General features: G+C 45.1%; 1 protein-coding gene across 4 annotated transcripts in view; it reads right to left on the bottom strand.

The window, feature by feature from the left end:
- Positions 1-2282: 2282 nt before the first annotated feature.
- Positions 2283-17098, bottom strand: part of LOC132403216 (unconventional myosin-VI) — a 253857-nt gene continuing 239041 nt past the window's right edge. For 3 of the 4 annotated variants that reach the window (XM_059986609.1, XM_059986608.1, XM_059986610.1), the window contains 8 exons: positions 15270-15430; positions 15133-15174; positions 14774-14803; positions 10785-10823; positions 7598-7701; positions 6206-6337; positions 5220-5435; positions 2283-3791 (listed from right to left, as the gene is read on the bottom strand). In XM_059986609.1, the coding sequence (XP_059842592.1) occupies positions 3592-3791; positions 5220-5435; positions 6206-6337; positions 7598-7701; positions 10785-10823; positions 14774-14803; positions 15133-15174; positions 15270-15430 (924 nt within the window). In that variant the 3' untranslated portion in view covers positions 2283-3591. The remainder of the gene's footprint in view (positions 3792-5219; positions 5436-6205; positions 6338-7597; positions 7702-10784; positions 10824-14773; positions 14804-15132; positions 15175-15269; positions 15431-17098) is intronic. The other variant, XM_059986611.1, reaches the window with a different exon arrangement.

The raw sequence follows: 17098 nt of genomic DNA on the forward strand, positions 1-17098 counted from the left end.
CTGTGTCTGGTAACCACAATGAAGCTCTGTGCTGGGGTCTGGAGATGGGGTGTTGAAACAGTATTGCTGAAAGTATCTCCTGCAGTTTGAAGAGTTTTTAATTAAATGGCAAGATTCTAGAGTAGTCTTTAAGCACCCAGAATTACTGATATGTTATCCTCTTCTCCACACATCTTTTTGTCCTCTATGCTGCTACCTCTGACCAGTAGTTTGGCCACGTATTTACTATCTCTCCTTGTGGCTTGCTGTCAAACCCTGTTCAATGAAGCACCACTAAGTATTTGAGGTGCTTTAAGTTGTTTTTGTACACATCTTAGAGTTTTTGGAAAATAGTAGCTTCATAAAGTAAGTGAGAAAGGTTAAAACTGCACCTAATACATAGCTAGAGCTATAGGTGTTTAATTCAATGTTTTGCATTATTAACTTGATAAAGCTTTGTCTTCTAAACAGATCACCTATCGGAACCAACTCTGACCTCTGCAATCCCCCTCCCCCCACCTGATCCCCATGCGCGACCACCCCACTCAAGTCCTGCATGTGTCAGACACCCCCACCCAATCCATGTCAGTGTGCGCGCTACCTGAGCCCGCGTGTCCAGCCCCTTCCCCACCTCCGAGCCCTGCGTGTCCACTCAGAACTCTGAGCCCTGCATGTGTCCACCCCCACTCCATGTTCTGTCTCTTCCCCTTCACTACTGTCTCTGCCTATTAAACAGCGACAATACCATCAGTGAAAAGATTAACAACTGTTGTGGCCCCAAGCCTGGGACTGACCACCATGCCTCCTATGAAACTTGATTTCATTCTGTTAACTTCTCCCATTTATGCTCCATCTTTGTAAGACGCCTTGACAACCAAGCTATTGCACTGGTCATCCAAGATCCTTGACAACCAAGCTATTGCACTGGTCATCCAAGATGCTTCATGGCTCCAATGTTTTGTGCTGTTAGAGAAAGAAAATTGTCTGTGTTGAGACTCCTACATGAAAAAAAATAAACATGAAGTTTCACAACAGTCTTGTGTGTGGGTGTTAAATAAAGAGAGGTCTCCCAGCACTTGAACCAGTGTGCGTCAATTTCCATTCAATAAGTGGTTCTCAATCTTAACTTTCCATTTCTCAAGGTGAGGAGGAGGAATCTCATTGAATCCTTGCAAATACTGAAACACCTCGAACATGAAGAGGTTCTTTCCATTAGGAGTGTCTGGGATCTAAGGCAGAGCCCGAGCAAAAAGGAATGATACTTCAATGCTGAGACGAGGAGGAATTTATTCAGCCAAATCGAGCAAATCTGTGGAATTTGTTGCTAACATCAGGCTGTGGTGGCCAAATCACTGGGTGTATTTAAAACATATTAGTTAATTAGTAGGAGGGGCACACTTAGGGATTACAGGGAGAAGGCAGGAGAATGAGATTGAGAGGGATAATAGATGATGGAATGGCTGAGCAGAACTAATGGGCCAAATGGCCTCATTCTGCTCCTATGACTTATGACACATGCAAACAAGATTGAGGCCGCAGTTTGATACCTGGTTTCAGGAAATCCTTTCAGGTTATTACTTTCATTTTAGGCAGTGCAATCATCTCTCAAGATTGGACACACACTATTATGATTGGTAGAGTAATAACATGGCCATCAATCATTTATTTCAACAGTAATTACTGGGAAAGAAGTCCTACTGTGACAGTGGTTTAACTACGACCACAACCCTGTCGTAGGGTTTGGGGGCTTGCGTACCTCAATGACCCCAAGAGCTGTGTTGGCTGGAGTCAGGTAGGGTCACTCATGCCAAACAGATCAAAGGGTAGAGGCCAGACGGAGAGTGGTCCACTGGTCCTCCAGGTTCGGAGGTTCTTCAGCTCAGGGCCAACAACCCTGACTGGTAAAACAGAAACAGTAATGAAGATTCCTTCTACATCAGTGTGTGACGGTATTCCCGAGTTCTCACCCAGGACTGGCAGTAGTGGAAAGCGAGAGGAAGCTACCGATCTGAGGAAAGAAGCCCCAAACACCCCCAGAGATGGAGGACCTCCAATGCTTGCGATGTAACGGGGAGCAAGGAAGCCAGCCCGGGTTTCCCCGACTGGGGTCCACGGCATAAACAAGGTTGGGAACCTCTGCTCGAAGCTATCGCAGCTCTGGTGTGCGACAAAAACTCACACCTCCGGTGCAAACACATTCCTCTCTGCTCAAATATAACGTGTTGGATTTTGAAAGCTCCTCGGCCCCGAATGATACTGGGAAACCCTTCAGCAGGAGGGCTAAGACATCACACAGTGTCAAATGGTAGATCAGGAATGTGTTTATTTTCTGCATCCCATGAGTAAGATCAGACATTTCAAAAAAAAATCAAATGGAAAAACTATGCAGTTCTTAAAAAGGGACTTGGTCCAATCGATTCAGAGGTATTAACAGCAGACATTCTAGGGTAAAACTTGCACATGGAAAATCATAAATAAATAAACACAACGTTCAGTCATTGCTTCAGACTGTCAAACATCAGCCGGGATCATAAGGATGAGCAAAAGCCATCAATGCCATACAGTACATGATCAGCTTGGCCAGCATTATTACCTGCCCTCTCTCCTTCCACGGCTCGCAGATTCGGTGTTTTAGATTTCCGGATGGGGAACAACCTTAGTCTGGTGGGAGGAGAGATCAACATGAGTCAAGCTGCTGTCCAAGTGGCGAGATCATGCCGATAATCCCACAGGGGATTATTCTGACACACATGACCATCAAAGGGCAATGGGGTTCCAGTTCTGAGAGACTATTGTGTTTATATATGGGGTCGAATGTTCAATTATCACAGTGTGCACAAAAAGACTTCACTCCACAAAAAACATCACACAAAATAGAAATTAGCAAAACAAATCTCTGGAATTAATGAAATCTGGGTTATGTCCGATAGGTACAATGTGATTATATCTATTTAAAACTGCAGGGCTTCAACCAAAACTACTGACAAGACTCATAAGCGGTAAAGTGTCAGTGAGGGTTGCAAGTTATTTAATGGTTCCTGAAAGCTGCAACTTCCAAGTACAAGTGATTCTCCAGCCGTGAAGCTGTGAAATGCTTGCCAAACTGGAATTTATAGGATGTGGGTTATGGGAGATAATCACGGATCAGGTGAAGGACTTGCCCCAAGCACTAATTGAAGAACTTCTGACTCTTTGATAAAAATTAGGATTTTTAAACGTTGTAGCGTGTGAGGCAAGCGTATTATTTTAAAAGAACTAATATAACATTAATCAGCCACCGTCATTCTTCGCCAAGTCTTGCAAACGTCATTGTGGCACCTCAGACTAAACAGCGACCAGCTCTGAGCTTCGTTTATCATCGATCAGTTGCCACAATGCTCAGAGGGAGGAGGATTACAGTTACTAAATGTTACTCCTAATTTTGCTCAACAGTTATTTTTTTGTAATTCGTTAAATCTTGTATAACATAGCATTCTAAAGTTTAAAAAAAAACATTTATTTCAAGCTCTGAGACTTATTTCCATTGGAAGTGGTATTCTTCCACATGCACCATTTACAAATCTTCTTTGTCTATACCACACCGCCTCTAATTAGGACAAAGACCATGACATTCTACTGTAGAAGGTTCTGCAGCATCGCTGTGGCGTAGGTGGGCTTGGCTTGCTTGCTCTCGATTGCATTGCGCAGGTAGTTGACCCCACCACAGCGTTCCCACACCTCTTCGAACTGCCGTGGTAGAATCTCAGCCCCACGCTTCCGAGTGAGCCCTGTTTCGTCCAGGCTCAGTTCACACATCTCCATGTCGTCCTTGCCTGCGATGCAAATCGAGAGATGTCGTATTAAAATCCACAAGAAGGCTTCAGAAACAAGAGGTGGTTGGCATCAGAACCCAGGGCGTTGAGCTACTTCTATCCCGCCCCGAGTCATCACCCGGAAAAGCATGGCAGACAGCCAGGAGTGCTTTCCCACCCTTCCAGTTCTGGTGAAACTTTAAGCACTTCTTAAAACGCCGAGAGAATGAGACTGACTCTTAGACACTGTTGGATTTCTACTGACTGCAAAACTGCTTGGTTACTACGGTGAGAGAGGTGGAGTTATTTGATGGACAATGAATGTTTACATTTTTTCTGCAACTTGCTTTGAATATATAGGGACACATAGACACACACAGCCAGAGTCAAAATGGATTTGGTCAATGAAAGACACCAGTGAGTGGGGTTGCTGGTTTAAACTTTCTGTAGCCCAAAGGGGTGGGTTGAGATCGATCCAGAGTATTGATAAGTGACTCTCACAAGTGCTGCAACTTGAAGAAGTTTGCAGGGAGGAGAGGAGAGGAAAGTTTGAAACAGAAGAAACCAGTGACGAAGAGATCACTGTTTGGGCTCTCTCCAAGTAGCCCGTGAGGGTGAGTTTGATTCCATTCGAATACGAAAGTTTGATTGTTGAATAGTTAATCCACAGGAGTGGGTTTCTGGTGAGGGGAAAGCCTTTGTGAATACCACTCACAAGGAAATTTGCAGATGCTGTAAAATTCAAACAACACACACAAAATGCTGGTGGAACACAGCAGGCCAGGCATCATCTATAGGGAGAAGCAGTGTCGAAGTTTCGGGCCGAGAGGTCCTGGCGGGGGCGGGGGCGTGTGCGTGTGTAAGGGTGACCCTGTGGGAACTACCGGTGTGTCTAACTCTGGTAGTTTTACCACTTGAAGACGTGGAGTCACATTTGGCTAACCTGAAGGATTCGGAGGACAACGGGAAGATTGACGACACCTGTTTATTTGGATTACAAATACCCCTCTCTCACCTCAGTTCTGTGGATGGAACTGAACTTTCTTACATACCATTGTAAGACTGCAACTCTTGCCACCTGAGCTTGAATGAGTTTGGGAACTTTATTTTTACACCTATATATGCAAAACCCTGCTAACTCTTGGCTTACCTGGTTTAAGTTACTATATTACGTAATTACTAATAAAAATAGTGATTGTTAACAGCAAAACCGGACTCCAGGTGTGTTCCGTTGCTGCTGGTACTGTTACAGGGTCGCGAGTTCGTGACAACTGAAACACTACAGTCTGCTTTCTGTTACAGTTTTCCCCTCGCGCTACCTGCTCTGATGTGATGAAATCATCTGTTATGGATGGCATGCAAAACGAAATATTTCTCGGTACATGCAACAATACGTTAATTGAGCAACGCCCATCTCAAAGCAGTGAGCTTTGCCTGCCGTGCACCTACCGGCTACCAATAGTATGGGGGCTTTGTCCGGGTGGAGTTCCATCTGGCGCGCGATCCAGGACCCGTCGAAATGGGCATACCACCAGCCCTTCTTCTTGTTCTGCGGCTCCTTGTACTGGTCAGCCGGCCGGATGAAAGGGATGCGGAAATAGCGCTGTGTCCGATTCTGAGATATCTCTTGCTGCCGAGTGTGCAGCTGGGGAGGATTCTGCTGAGCTATTGAAACCAAAGCATCGATATCAATGTTTTCACTCAGTGACGGAATATCGAAGGACCTGACAACTTGCCAGCGGCCTTGACGCTGTGCCGAACTGATTAACGTTGTGGGTTTCTGTGTGAGCACTTACTACCTTTCCCTGAGTGTGAATCCAAAGTGGGCGGCAGTCAACAAAATTGTTACCAGCATAGAAACATTACAGCCGGGCTCAGCAGCATCTGGTCACAGCTTGTGGAGCCAGAGTCACGCTGCTCCAGAGAGCTAGGCTCAGTCACCAAGTGCTGTCTGTGTGGAGTCTCCACGCTCTCTGTCTGACTCCGTGGGTTTCCTCCATATTCTCTGGCTTCCTCCTGCATTCCACACCAATTGGTCACTGCTGTAAGTTGCCCCTGGTGTGGAGGCGAGGGGTAGAATTTGGGGGGAGTCGATGGCAATGTGGGGAGAATAAAATGGGATAGCTGGTCTGGAGTCAATGGGCCAAAGGGCCTGTTTCTGTGCTGTATCTCACCAAGACTTCAAAAACAAGAATGCGACTGTGACAATGTAATCTGCTCTCTTTAAGTGATATCGGTGGACACTAACAGACGAGGAAATTCTTCACGAGGTCTGAAGTAGAAGCGTCAGTTTCAGATGGAGGCTAACAGCGGAAGGGGGGGCAGCTGAAAACCAAGGTGCAGAAATGAGTGGTCAGAAAGACGTGTCTAAACGCAACCGACCCCTGGACCGCTCACTACTCCATTTAACAGCCACGTTTATCTTGGTTTCTTACCATAGTCCGTGATGGATTTTGGGGCCCGTTGTTCTGCCTCCGCGTTCCGTTTCTTGTTCTTGGACTTCCAGGCGTGGTAAACCTTCAGTCGCCGATGGAACTCCTCCCTGCAGGCTTCCAGGAGTTCAATATCTGCAGGTACACACCACCAGTCAGTCCCCAGACAAACGCCCAGCAAGCAATCCGCGAAGCTGAGCCTTGAAACCAGGGGCTCCCGAACATTCTCATACCGCGGTTGGGAACCCCTGCACACACGGGTAATTGATGGGAGGGGATGGGGTTTTAATGGGAGGCACAGAGTCTGCTGGTCTTGAAGGGACTCGGTGCAAGGCTGAAGCAGAGCGAGAGTGTGATGGGCCTTGTGATGGAAGGGGTTTGGTGCGGGATGTAGCATGCCAGGTTATGAAGAGTCTAATTCAGTGGTAGAAGATGGAGACTGGATCAAAGTCTGGGATACAACGTCCCGGGGAAGGATGACCACATCCATTCCCCCGGTTCCTATGCTGGGGAAACAGACTCCCTAACAAGCAGTCCAATTGAGCAGAGCACTGGAAGCAGTCGAGGTAGCAAGCTCTGCAGAGCTGCTGGCACTGGTACACTTAACGCAACCTGCCCCCCGTCTCTGCAGATCATGTCAGCAAAGAGCATCCATGGATCAGCCCAAGGGGGGGGGGAAGGCCAGTGTGCTGGGTGCGGGGTGAGGGGAACGGTGGAGGGAAGACGGGCCTCTGGCTACCAATCTCGGTAGTCAGGATAGGCAAACCTTTGTGGACAGTCTGGAGTCATGAGGAGGACTTCATTTTCCAGATCGGAGAGACTGGTGTTCGTTCTGTTCAGCCCGAGCTAAACAGTGAACGATATTTTTGGAGCAGTAGGCACTGGGCCGTTACATTTCACACGCTATCAGTGGATCAGGCCTCACGCAATCCAACCGCATTCCTTCGCGGCTGACTGTTAATCTGCTAACAAATGCTTCAGATGCAAAATGTGGCCTCTGAGCAGCTTCCCCGCAGTCAGAGTTTATGTAACTCAAGCAACCCAAGCTCAGGCTCACAGAACACTTCAGCTGCAGCTTATTTGCTTACTTTTATTTTTTTGGGGGCACGATTTGGTTTTTCCCTGCACACTGGGTGTTTGCCAGTCTTTTTTTAATGAGTACTATCTGGCTCCTTCGTTTTGTGACGGCCTGTATGGAGATGAATCTCAAGGTTGCATACAGCATGCATACTTTGATAATAAATATTTGGACTTTGACAGCAGCAATTGATCTGACAGCTTGAAATCCATTCAGTGTCACCACACTGATAATAAAGCAAACAGGAAAACTCAATTCTCCCAAGTGAAACCCCTTCTCAGGACTTGGACGGACAGGCCTGCTGAATGAATTCTTACCACAGGAGGTGTTGATGGCATCTCGTAGCTCAGCGTATTTCCACTTGCTGAGTTCGTGCTTCTTCGTACCAGCAGCAGCCTTCGTGGCCTGGACTTGTGGGCTTCTGTCGAGAGGAGGACGGGCAGTGAGACAACCTAGCAGGACGACTAACTTTACACCCCTCACTAGTAGCCAACTCAGCACAGGGTGTGGAACGAGCTGGCCTCGTTGCCCAAACAATCAAGACCTTGAAAAAGAGAGTTCAGTTCAAAGCACTTCAGCTTTGGACAAAGCATTAGAAAGGAGGAAAATTGCAAGGTGAGTAGCATTGGCATGGGGAGATATTGTTTTAAAACATTATTCAGACCTTTAAGATTTAACTAATATTCTACAGGCTGAAACGCTGTACTGGATAAATCAGTTCCACAATATGAAGCAAGTAAAGGACTCTCCAAATCTAGAAGGTAAAGGGAAAACAAAGGATGCACGCAGTGGCCGTCTTGACATCTCTTGCAGAGCGAGAGATGGAAGCAGTGAGCAGCACTAGAACCAGGCACCTAGAGGCAAATGAATCTGTGGAGATACAGTTAAAGATGCTCTTCACACATCTCTGAATGGTATATCGACCGGCTGCATCACCGCCTGGAATGGAAACACCAACGTCTTTGAACAGGAAGTCCCACAGAAGGCAGCGGATTCAGCCCAGTACCTCACAGATAAAGCCTTTCTAACCACTGCGCGTATCTACATGAAACAGTGTCGTAGGAAAACAGCATCCCTCTGCAGGGACACCCATCACCCAGGTCATGATCTCTTCTCGGTGCTGCCATCAGGAAGAAGGTACAAGATCCTCAGGGGTTGCACCACCAGGTTCACGAGCGGTTACTTGCCCTATGTGAGTGAGTAACTACACTCACTTGCCCCAGTGTTCAATTGATCCCACAATTACCTCACTTTCAAGGACTCTACCTCAGCATTTCATGCTTTCGTTATTTATTGCTATTTCTTTAGATTTCCATTTGCAGTTTGTCGTCTTGTGCGCTCCTACTGATCTTTCATTGATCCTGTTCTAGTTACTATTCTGTAGACTTGTTGAGCACGCCCACAGGGAAAATGAATCTCAGGCTTGTACATATCTGCAGTTTGATAGTAAAATTTACTTTGAATTTCACTTTATTTGGAGTGAAAGAAAGTTTCAAAAGCAATTCGGTAAGTCAGAGCCTGGAAACCGGCCCTTGGCACAACTGGTCCATGCTGACAAAAGTTCCCATCTGAGCTAGAGCCATTTGCCTGTGTTTGGTGCACATCCGAAATATTTCCTATCCATTTATCTCACCCTGTGGTTCTTGAACTCCCAGCCCTAGAAGAAAGGCTGTGCACCTTTACCCTATCTACACCTTTCATAATTCCATACACTTCCTTACCATCACCCCCCATTTGCACGTGGTAGGTTAATTTGTCATTGTAAGTTGTCCCGTGATTAGGCGGGGGTTACGCTTGGGGCAGGGGGGATGCCGGGCAGTGTGTGGCTCTTTGGGTTGGAGGAGCCTGATCTTCATTGTATCTCTAAACAAAAAGAATTAAGTAGAAATAAATCCAATGAAAATTGTTCCAAACTGCTCAACCTTTCTCCACAACTCCCTCAAGTCTCTCAAGTCCCAGCAGCACTCGTTAGTTTTCTCTACACTCTTTCCAGATTACTGGCAGCACCTTTTCTTTAGAAGGATTTCCAAAACTAAACACAAACTGCAGTCTCATCAGCACCTAGTCGAACTATTAACATAACATCTCAGCTTCCACACTCTCTGCCCTGACTGGTGAAAGACAAAAGCGGCCTTCAGCACCCTGTCCAGCTGCAAGGCCACTCTTTCTTAAATTCAAGCCGTCATCCAGATCTGGCTGGATCACGGAGCACTTTGCTTTAGCAGAGGAGCTTAAGTGCTAAGTCAAACTGTCCCACTCCCCTTCAGACGGAACGTGCGGAGTGAAACATAAAACTGGAAGAGAAGCCTGTGGGGGTTTCCTCAGAAATGGCGATTCTGGTCCCCGGGGCTGCTTACAGCAGCGTCAGAGATGCACGGTTCAGGGAGAGGTTAGGACAGGCATAGGGGATCTCAATATACAGGCAGATTGGGAAAATCAGGTTGGTGCTGGATCCCAAGAGATGGAATTTGTAGTATGCTGAGAAAATGGGTTCTTAGAGCAGATTGTGGTTGAGCCCATTAAGGAAAATGAAATTCTGGATTGGGTGTTGCGTATCAAACCAGATTTGATTAGGGAGCTTAAAGTAAAAGTGCCCTTGGGTAGTGATCGTAATATGACAGAAATCACCCTGCAGTTTGAGAGCGGGAAAATAAAGTCAGATGTTTCAGTATTACAGCAGGAAAGTTTGATGCATCCTTGACCTTGACTATTTGACGTTTTAGTCATGACTGTGGAATCATCATTGGCACCTCACCTTCAAATTTTCCAAGCAATTCGAAACACGAACGTGTGTTTGTTTCTGTACGAATTCCAAGTTATTGCGGCATTTATAAAACTATCATGCTTTAAGATTGCCTCAGAAATATTAACTGATCTCTAATGAGGTGAGTGAAGTATCAACTCAGCTTGCCCAGCATAATTACATACTTCCAAAGCTTTGACTAGACACCCTTCCAAATAATTACTGTTCTAACTCTGCACGAGCACGACCAGAGCCTGCTTATAGTCAGAGTACTCATTCTTTGTCCAAGAAGTGAATCTTCCACTGAAGTTCGCTATTATTTTCTAAATGCCACAATGGCAGATTCACCAGTTTCCTGATGTCACTCGAAGATGAAAAGCAAGCGTTTCTGCAGGGACAGAGCAGAAGAAAATACCCAGACATTCACACCAAAAAATCGGCACTTCCACAGTGGGCGGTGAGCTCCTGAGAATCTATGAATCGCTGGGTCAGGCATCACGCGAGCATGAGCAACCGGAGCTGGAGCAGTCCCAGGCGAAGGTTCAGCCACCAACTCCTCCTGCAAGGTCTGCAGATTTCCAACTAACCAACTGTTAGCTCTGTCAGTAGACACAGCACACAAAAAAAAACTTACTCCAATTTTAATGCTTGGAAAACTTTGGTTTTACCATAAAGATATGTCAGTTACACACAGTATGTGTACCTTTTGGCCGAGGTCTTGATAGCTCAATTAACATTTTAGGAAGGAATGTGTTACCTACCTAGCCAGATAGTCTGACATTTCTTTGGCCATTTCATCCCTGGAACAGAAACAAGATGCATAATCCACGTGTGCTATGGTAAAGTAATGACGTTTACATTCAGCATTTCGCTCACTACATTTAGGTAGATGCCTCACAGGAAGCTCCAGTTCCCGGGACCCCTTGCAAAGAGAATGCGAGAAAGGGCATCAGCAGGTTTACAGACCAAGAGAAAAGCTGGAAACAGAACACGGTAGCTCAGATTGCATGCCTGCCCCCGCCCCCGGTAAAATGTTGTTTTTAAGAGGACTCCGTGTTCATGTTGTGCTGCTGGTCACTTTTTAAAAAATTGTTATTTTGTGTGATTTTGATCAGTGCGGACTGGCACTGCGGCCCGCAGTCAATGAATGACAGAGTCCTAAACTGAACTGAACTAAGTTCCCAGACTGATTCAAGGGCTCTACAGTTTGATGTTTACTATTCTGGGGTTATTCTCGCATTTTTTTGGTGTTTGCATGATTTTTTTTGGCGCACTGGGTGTTCGATGTTTCCTTTGATGTTTCCATGGCATTTCTTTGTTTCATGGCTAGCTGTGAATCTCAAGCTTATGCGCTGATATCCTTTGCATCCTTTAAATATTTTGATAATTAATGTACTTTGACTTTGAGCAGACACCTCCAGCTGACACCTCAATCTGCATCAGCTTTTATATCTTTATTTCACTTAGTATGAATTCTAAACACTAGGCAATAAGTCCCAAAGAATTGTATGGAAGTGATACCACACTGACAAAAACATCACTTCAGGCTCCATCCACACTAGACCGGATAATTTTGAAAACGCCAGTTTCGCGTAAAAACGATAGGCATCCACACTATGCGTTTTTGAAAATATCTCTATCCACATTGAAACAGAGATCTCGTCGAATCTCCTCCTACTGGGCATGCGCAGGACACATCTACCAAAAACAAGCGACATGTTTGGTGTCGAATCTCGCGGTAAAAGTGCGCGTTTGTGTAGTTACAGACTAGAAAAACTTAAAACGACGGACAGCTGTTGGCTTTCACGCAGGAGAACTTAAAAATTTTTAAAAAATACTGGAGCGTATGGAGGCAACTGACAGGGAGTTCACGGACAGATTGACCCGGCTGACGACGAACACTGAAAAACTGACCAACTCTGTTGCATTAATAAAGCACCTTGTTAAATGTGTAAAACTTGTCTGCATCAGTATTATCTTGTATTTCCATACAATGTTACATTAGGCTGTTACACATCTATTGTCAGAGAAGTACTTGCATAAATAGGTAAACCAGCTTCATACGAGCAAGGACAGAAAACAGGGCAAAGTGAGTACACTTATTTATTCAGTAAGTTATGGGTCAAAGTATTTGGTGAGTACGTTTCTAACTCTTCTGGCTTCAGTCTCGTTGCCGTCTGTTCTGAAATTGTTAGGTTGCGTTCAAGAAAACAATGAAATGGCACGCTGCCGTCTGATAGCATTTTCAGATTTCTCCGGTTGCTCCGTCCACACTGATCTGCCCGAGCAGCGCTTTCAAAAGTACCCACCCTGAAAAGCGTTTCTGAAAAGCTCCAGTTTCGGGGGACAAAAACACCATTTCAGTGTGGATGGAGGGTAAAAACGAAGAGGAAAAGCTTCGGTTATGGGCTTATCTGGCTTAGTGTGGACGTAGCCTTAGATTCAAGCTGGACTGGGTGTTGATTACTTTTTCAATCCTTGTCAATTAACCAAATTATAGACATTGGGACCTCACAACAGACCTAAAGGGACGCTGCAAAGATTTTAAATAAGGTGTTAATCTCAAAATGAAAGATGATATTCAAAGAGACTGTCCAAGATGTCCAGTAAATAAACTACTGATCCACGGTGTACGACCAGGTTATGTTTACACAAAACCGAACAATCATCACCTGGGAGTCTAATCAGTGGACACCCTCATGAGTGTGCCTTTTCCAAGCAAAGTGTAGGGAAACTAGGCGGTGGGTTAAAACAGAATCTCTGCAAGTGTGTTATACACTACACACTAAAAAAGAAAAACCACAGTTCGCTCTTTCAAGATGAAAGGCATTATGAGGAAGGAACTGGATGCAGAGGAACGAGGTGCAGTGAAAGATTTAGATAGCCACGCAAGCATTCCTGGGAATTAAATCATCTTTGTGCAAAGTTATGTGCTTACATTTAACATACGAGGAGTTTTTGACAGCTCTGGGCCTGTAATCACTGTAGTTTAGAAGAATGGGGGGGGGGGTGAGGAGATCTCATTAAAGTCTATTGAATATTGATGGTTCTGGACAGAGTGAACGTGGAGAGGATGCTTCCTGTAGTGGGGGAGTTTAAGACCAGAGGGCACAGCCTCAGAATACAAGGACATCCCTTTAGAACAGAGATTAGGAGGGGCTTCCCTAGCCAGACACTGCGAGTCTGTGGAGTTCATTGCCGGAGATGGCTGTGGGAGCCAAGTCAGCGGATATATTTAAAGCTGAGGTTGACTGGTTCTTGCAAAATAAAGGCATCAATGATTAGAGGACGAGGCAGAAGAATGGGGTTGTAGGGGATAATAAGTCAGCCATGATGAAATGGCAGAACAGACTTGATGGGCTGAATGGCCTCACTCTGCTCCCATGTCTTACGGTCTCATGGATTGCACATTCTATTACTTTGATTTTTTTTAAAGTGGCGGTGTTTAATTGTGAATGATCCATCACGGTTTCCACAAGGCCAGATTTATCCTGATGTTTACAGGACCTGTCAAGTTTTGAGCCCATGTTTCATATAACGAAGCTGGATGTGTTTCATTATCCCTTGCTCTTTTGACTTATGGCTAATCAATCTCTAATACAACGACACATGAAATTAAGGCAGGTGTAACCTTCAAGTAAAATTAATTATCTGGAGGGTAGGAAGTTAATTAGACAAGGATTCATACACTATCTTACTGTCATAATTCCATAAACATTGGTATTCTAGTATAAATTATTTATAATGAACACTTGCCAACCTGTCTTTCATTAAAGCCACCTGCCACTTGGTACAATACTCTAATGGGAGCACACTTGACAATTTTCCGTAGGCAGCTTCCATTATATAAAGTATACAGGAATTTATAGTGGGAAAATTCTGAAGGACAGCTCTTCTAGTTTAATGACAATTTCTAAAAAATATACCATGTAGTAGTTAATTCATTGACTACAGAATTATCTTGTATTTGTAGAGCACCACTACTTGAACCAAATGTAACTGACTATAGTTTCAGGGTATTTCCAACTTTTTTCTCAGGTTCACCTGTCTGTTGAATTGAGTGAAGTCCTCTGAGGAAAGTTTTAGAGTCGGACTGCACAAAAGCAGGTTCTTTGGGCCGGCTGGTGTATGTTGACCAGGATTCCCATGTAACCCAGTCCCATTTGCCTGTACTTGGTCCAGGACCCTCTAAACAAGGAGTTCCCAACATTTTTTTTATGTCATGGACTAATACCATCAACCAAGGGGTCTGTAGACCCCAGGTTGGGAACCCCTGATCTAAACCTCTCCACGGACCTGTCTAAATGTCCCTTAGATATCGTTAATGCATCTGCCTCAACCACTTCCTCTGGCGGATCATTCCACACACTGACCGCCCTCTAGGTGAAAATTTTCCCTCTCAGATTCTTATTAAATCTCCCCCTCACACCTATGCTCTCAAGTTGAAGTGTCCCTAATCCTGGAAAAAAGACCCTGTGCATATGCTTGTCTATGATTTTATAAGAATATCCCTCAGTCGTGATGAACTGAATGACTTAATTCTGCTCCAATGTTTTACAGTCTTACGGAAATATCAAGCAGAAAGAAAGCCTCTTGCAGGCAAGCAGAAGTCAATAAAAATTATTGGGAGTGTAAGTCAGTTTAAGATAATTGAAGTGTTGACTTTTTGCCTTCTCCCCCCACCCCCCAAAAAAAGTCCCATCACCAATAGCCAAAGGTGCAAGTGAGACAAACAACATAAAACTCATACATCGTCATTTTGGATGCTGGCCGAACCAACCTGAAAGCAGAACAAATGGTGGTTAGACTCTTCTAGACACTCAAAACCACACACCTTCCCACAAGCGAGACACCATGAAGTAATTCAGTGCAGCGATTTCACAGCTGAGACCCAGTCCTTCAGATTATAAACATGTATTAAAATTCATGCAGGAATCATGATGATCAGAAAGTCACCTCCACCATGAAACGATTTTGATTCATTGATCACCCAATGCTTTGTAAGGGAATTAAGATGAAAGAATTCTGCAATTAAGGTAGCACGATTACTGTGCAGAGAGCGTGATTTATTAAGTTTGCAAGATATAAGTGCAGGGTACATATCCATACTTTGGAGCAGCTGCAACAGGTTGGATGTGTTTAACTTCAGCACTGTGAAAAGGAAGACATTTATCATTAAGCCTCATACACAAACATCCACAGAAAAAGACAGCAGGAAAGATGTTCAGAAGTTAATAAACGCCTACCTTTTAATCCCAGTGTCCATCGGAATCTCGTCAGTAATCAGCTCAGACTCACTGCTTGCGATTCTCATGGCAAGCTCCCGATCACGGCGCTCTTGTTCCAGCAGTGCCTGTTTACGGGTTTCCTCCTCGCGCTCAGCAGAGATCTGCGCCTCCAGTTCAGCCTGACAAGCACAAGGAAGCTCATTAGACTGCTCAGACCTCGGCAAATGAGGTGGGCATAGAATCTGGGCTGAACGGACAGTGTCTCACTTACCTCGTTCTGTCTGAGGAGCAGACTCTCTGGGATGGGTGTGACATGGTGACCACCGTGCAGCAGGAGCTGGGCTCACCCGGTGAACTCCACCTGCTTCAGATGAAATCGACCAGGACCTGCAGGTCCACTCCTACACTGATTACAAACCTTAAGGCCTGCATTTCACATTTCCTCTTCATACAATCACATTAACGCAAGCGCAAGCTCACTCTCTCTACATTAGAGCAGCCGGAAGGTTAACTGGCTGTTAATTGTCTTGCGATAACGCTAGGATTAAATCAGGGGATCGCGGGGCAGCACTGCTTAAAGGGCCAGGAAGGCCAATTCCATACTGTATCTCAATACAAAAAAAAAATCACCCATCTGTCTCTATCTTTCAACACCCCCCTGCCCCTTGGGGCTCACCCTGCCAATCACCTGCCATCACCTATTGCCCATTGCATAACTCCCCTTCTCTCCACACTTGGCCATCTTCCCTCTCTACTCTCAGTCCTGATGTAGAGCTTCAACCAGAAACATCAATTTTTTTTCCTCCTATAAATACTGCCCAACTCGCCGAGCCCACAGTTTTTCTTTGTCACTCGTGCCGATCTTGATGTTAATCAATGCTGTTACAGATGAGCAGCCAGCAAAGTAATTGATCAACCTAGACGCCAATCATTGGATCGCACTTAATAACAGGCCATCACCTTCACTGAACCTCTGAACAATTTGCTCCTTCCTCACAAGCAATACACAAGTTTCAAATGTTAAGAGTAGTTTCTTTAACTTCAAGGCATAAGGGAGACTCTATAAAATTGGGGCTTTACAGTAAGTCTGAGATGTGGGGGAAGCAGCGATGGATGGATTCTGCGGGCAGTGTGGCCTTTTGGTCGTGCTGTTGGGCCCTCACACTACTGTCTGGTTTGGTGCAGCATCCGCCTGAACCACAGCAAGCTCTCAGGCCAGCAGTGAAGGTCATTGGCTGCAGTCTGCCGCCACTGCAGGGCTTGTATGCGCTCAGGACAAAGAAGTGGGCTAGAAAAAGCTTCGCGGTCACTATTCACCCCGCAAATTGCCTTTTCTAAAAGCTCCTTCGGGAAAGTGATACAGGGCTACGAAAACAAACCCTTCATGCCTTCTCAGCGGTTTCTCCTCCTGGGCAATTAACCTGATAAACCATTCCAGTCAGCAGCTCACCCTCCCTCCCCATCACAGAAAACACTTCAAACCACTTTGCGTAATGTGGTTTATATTTAAAATACACACTGGTGTTTATGTCTTTATTCCATACCTGTAACTTTAATCTTCAACTTTATATTTTATGTCATTCTCTACTCTTTATAACTATTGAATTTTGTTTTTTTGTTGCATTCGTGTCAACACACCACTGCAAGTTCTTAATACATGTGAATGTATATGGCAAATAAAGTTTATTCTTGGAATGGTGCCAGGTTGCATTTGGGGTGGTAACAGTTAGCATCCCACTATTAAACACCAGCAACCCAAGTTTAATTCCACCGCTGCCTGTAAGGAGTTTGTAAGCTCTCCCCTGACTGCGTGGGTTTTCTCCGGGTGCTTCGGTTTCCTTCCACAT

The sequence above is a fragment of the Hypanus sabinus genome, chromosome 12 (genome assembly GCF_030144855.1).
Source record: "Hypanus sabinus isolate sHypSab1 chromosome 12, sHypSab1.hap1, whole genome shotgun sequence".
Lineage (NCBI taxonomy): Eukaryota > Metazoa > Chordata > Chondrichthyes > Myliobatiformes > Dasyatidae > Hypanus > Hypanus sabinus.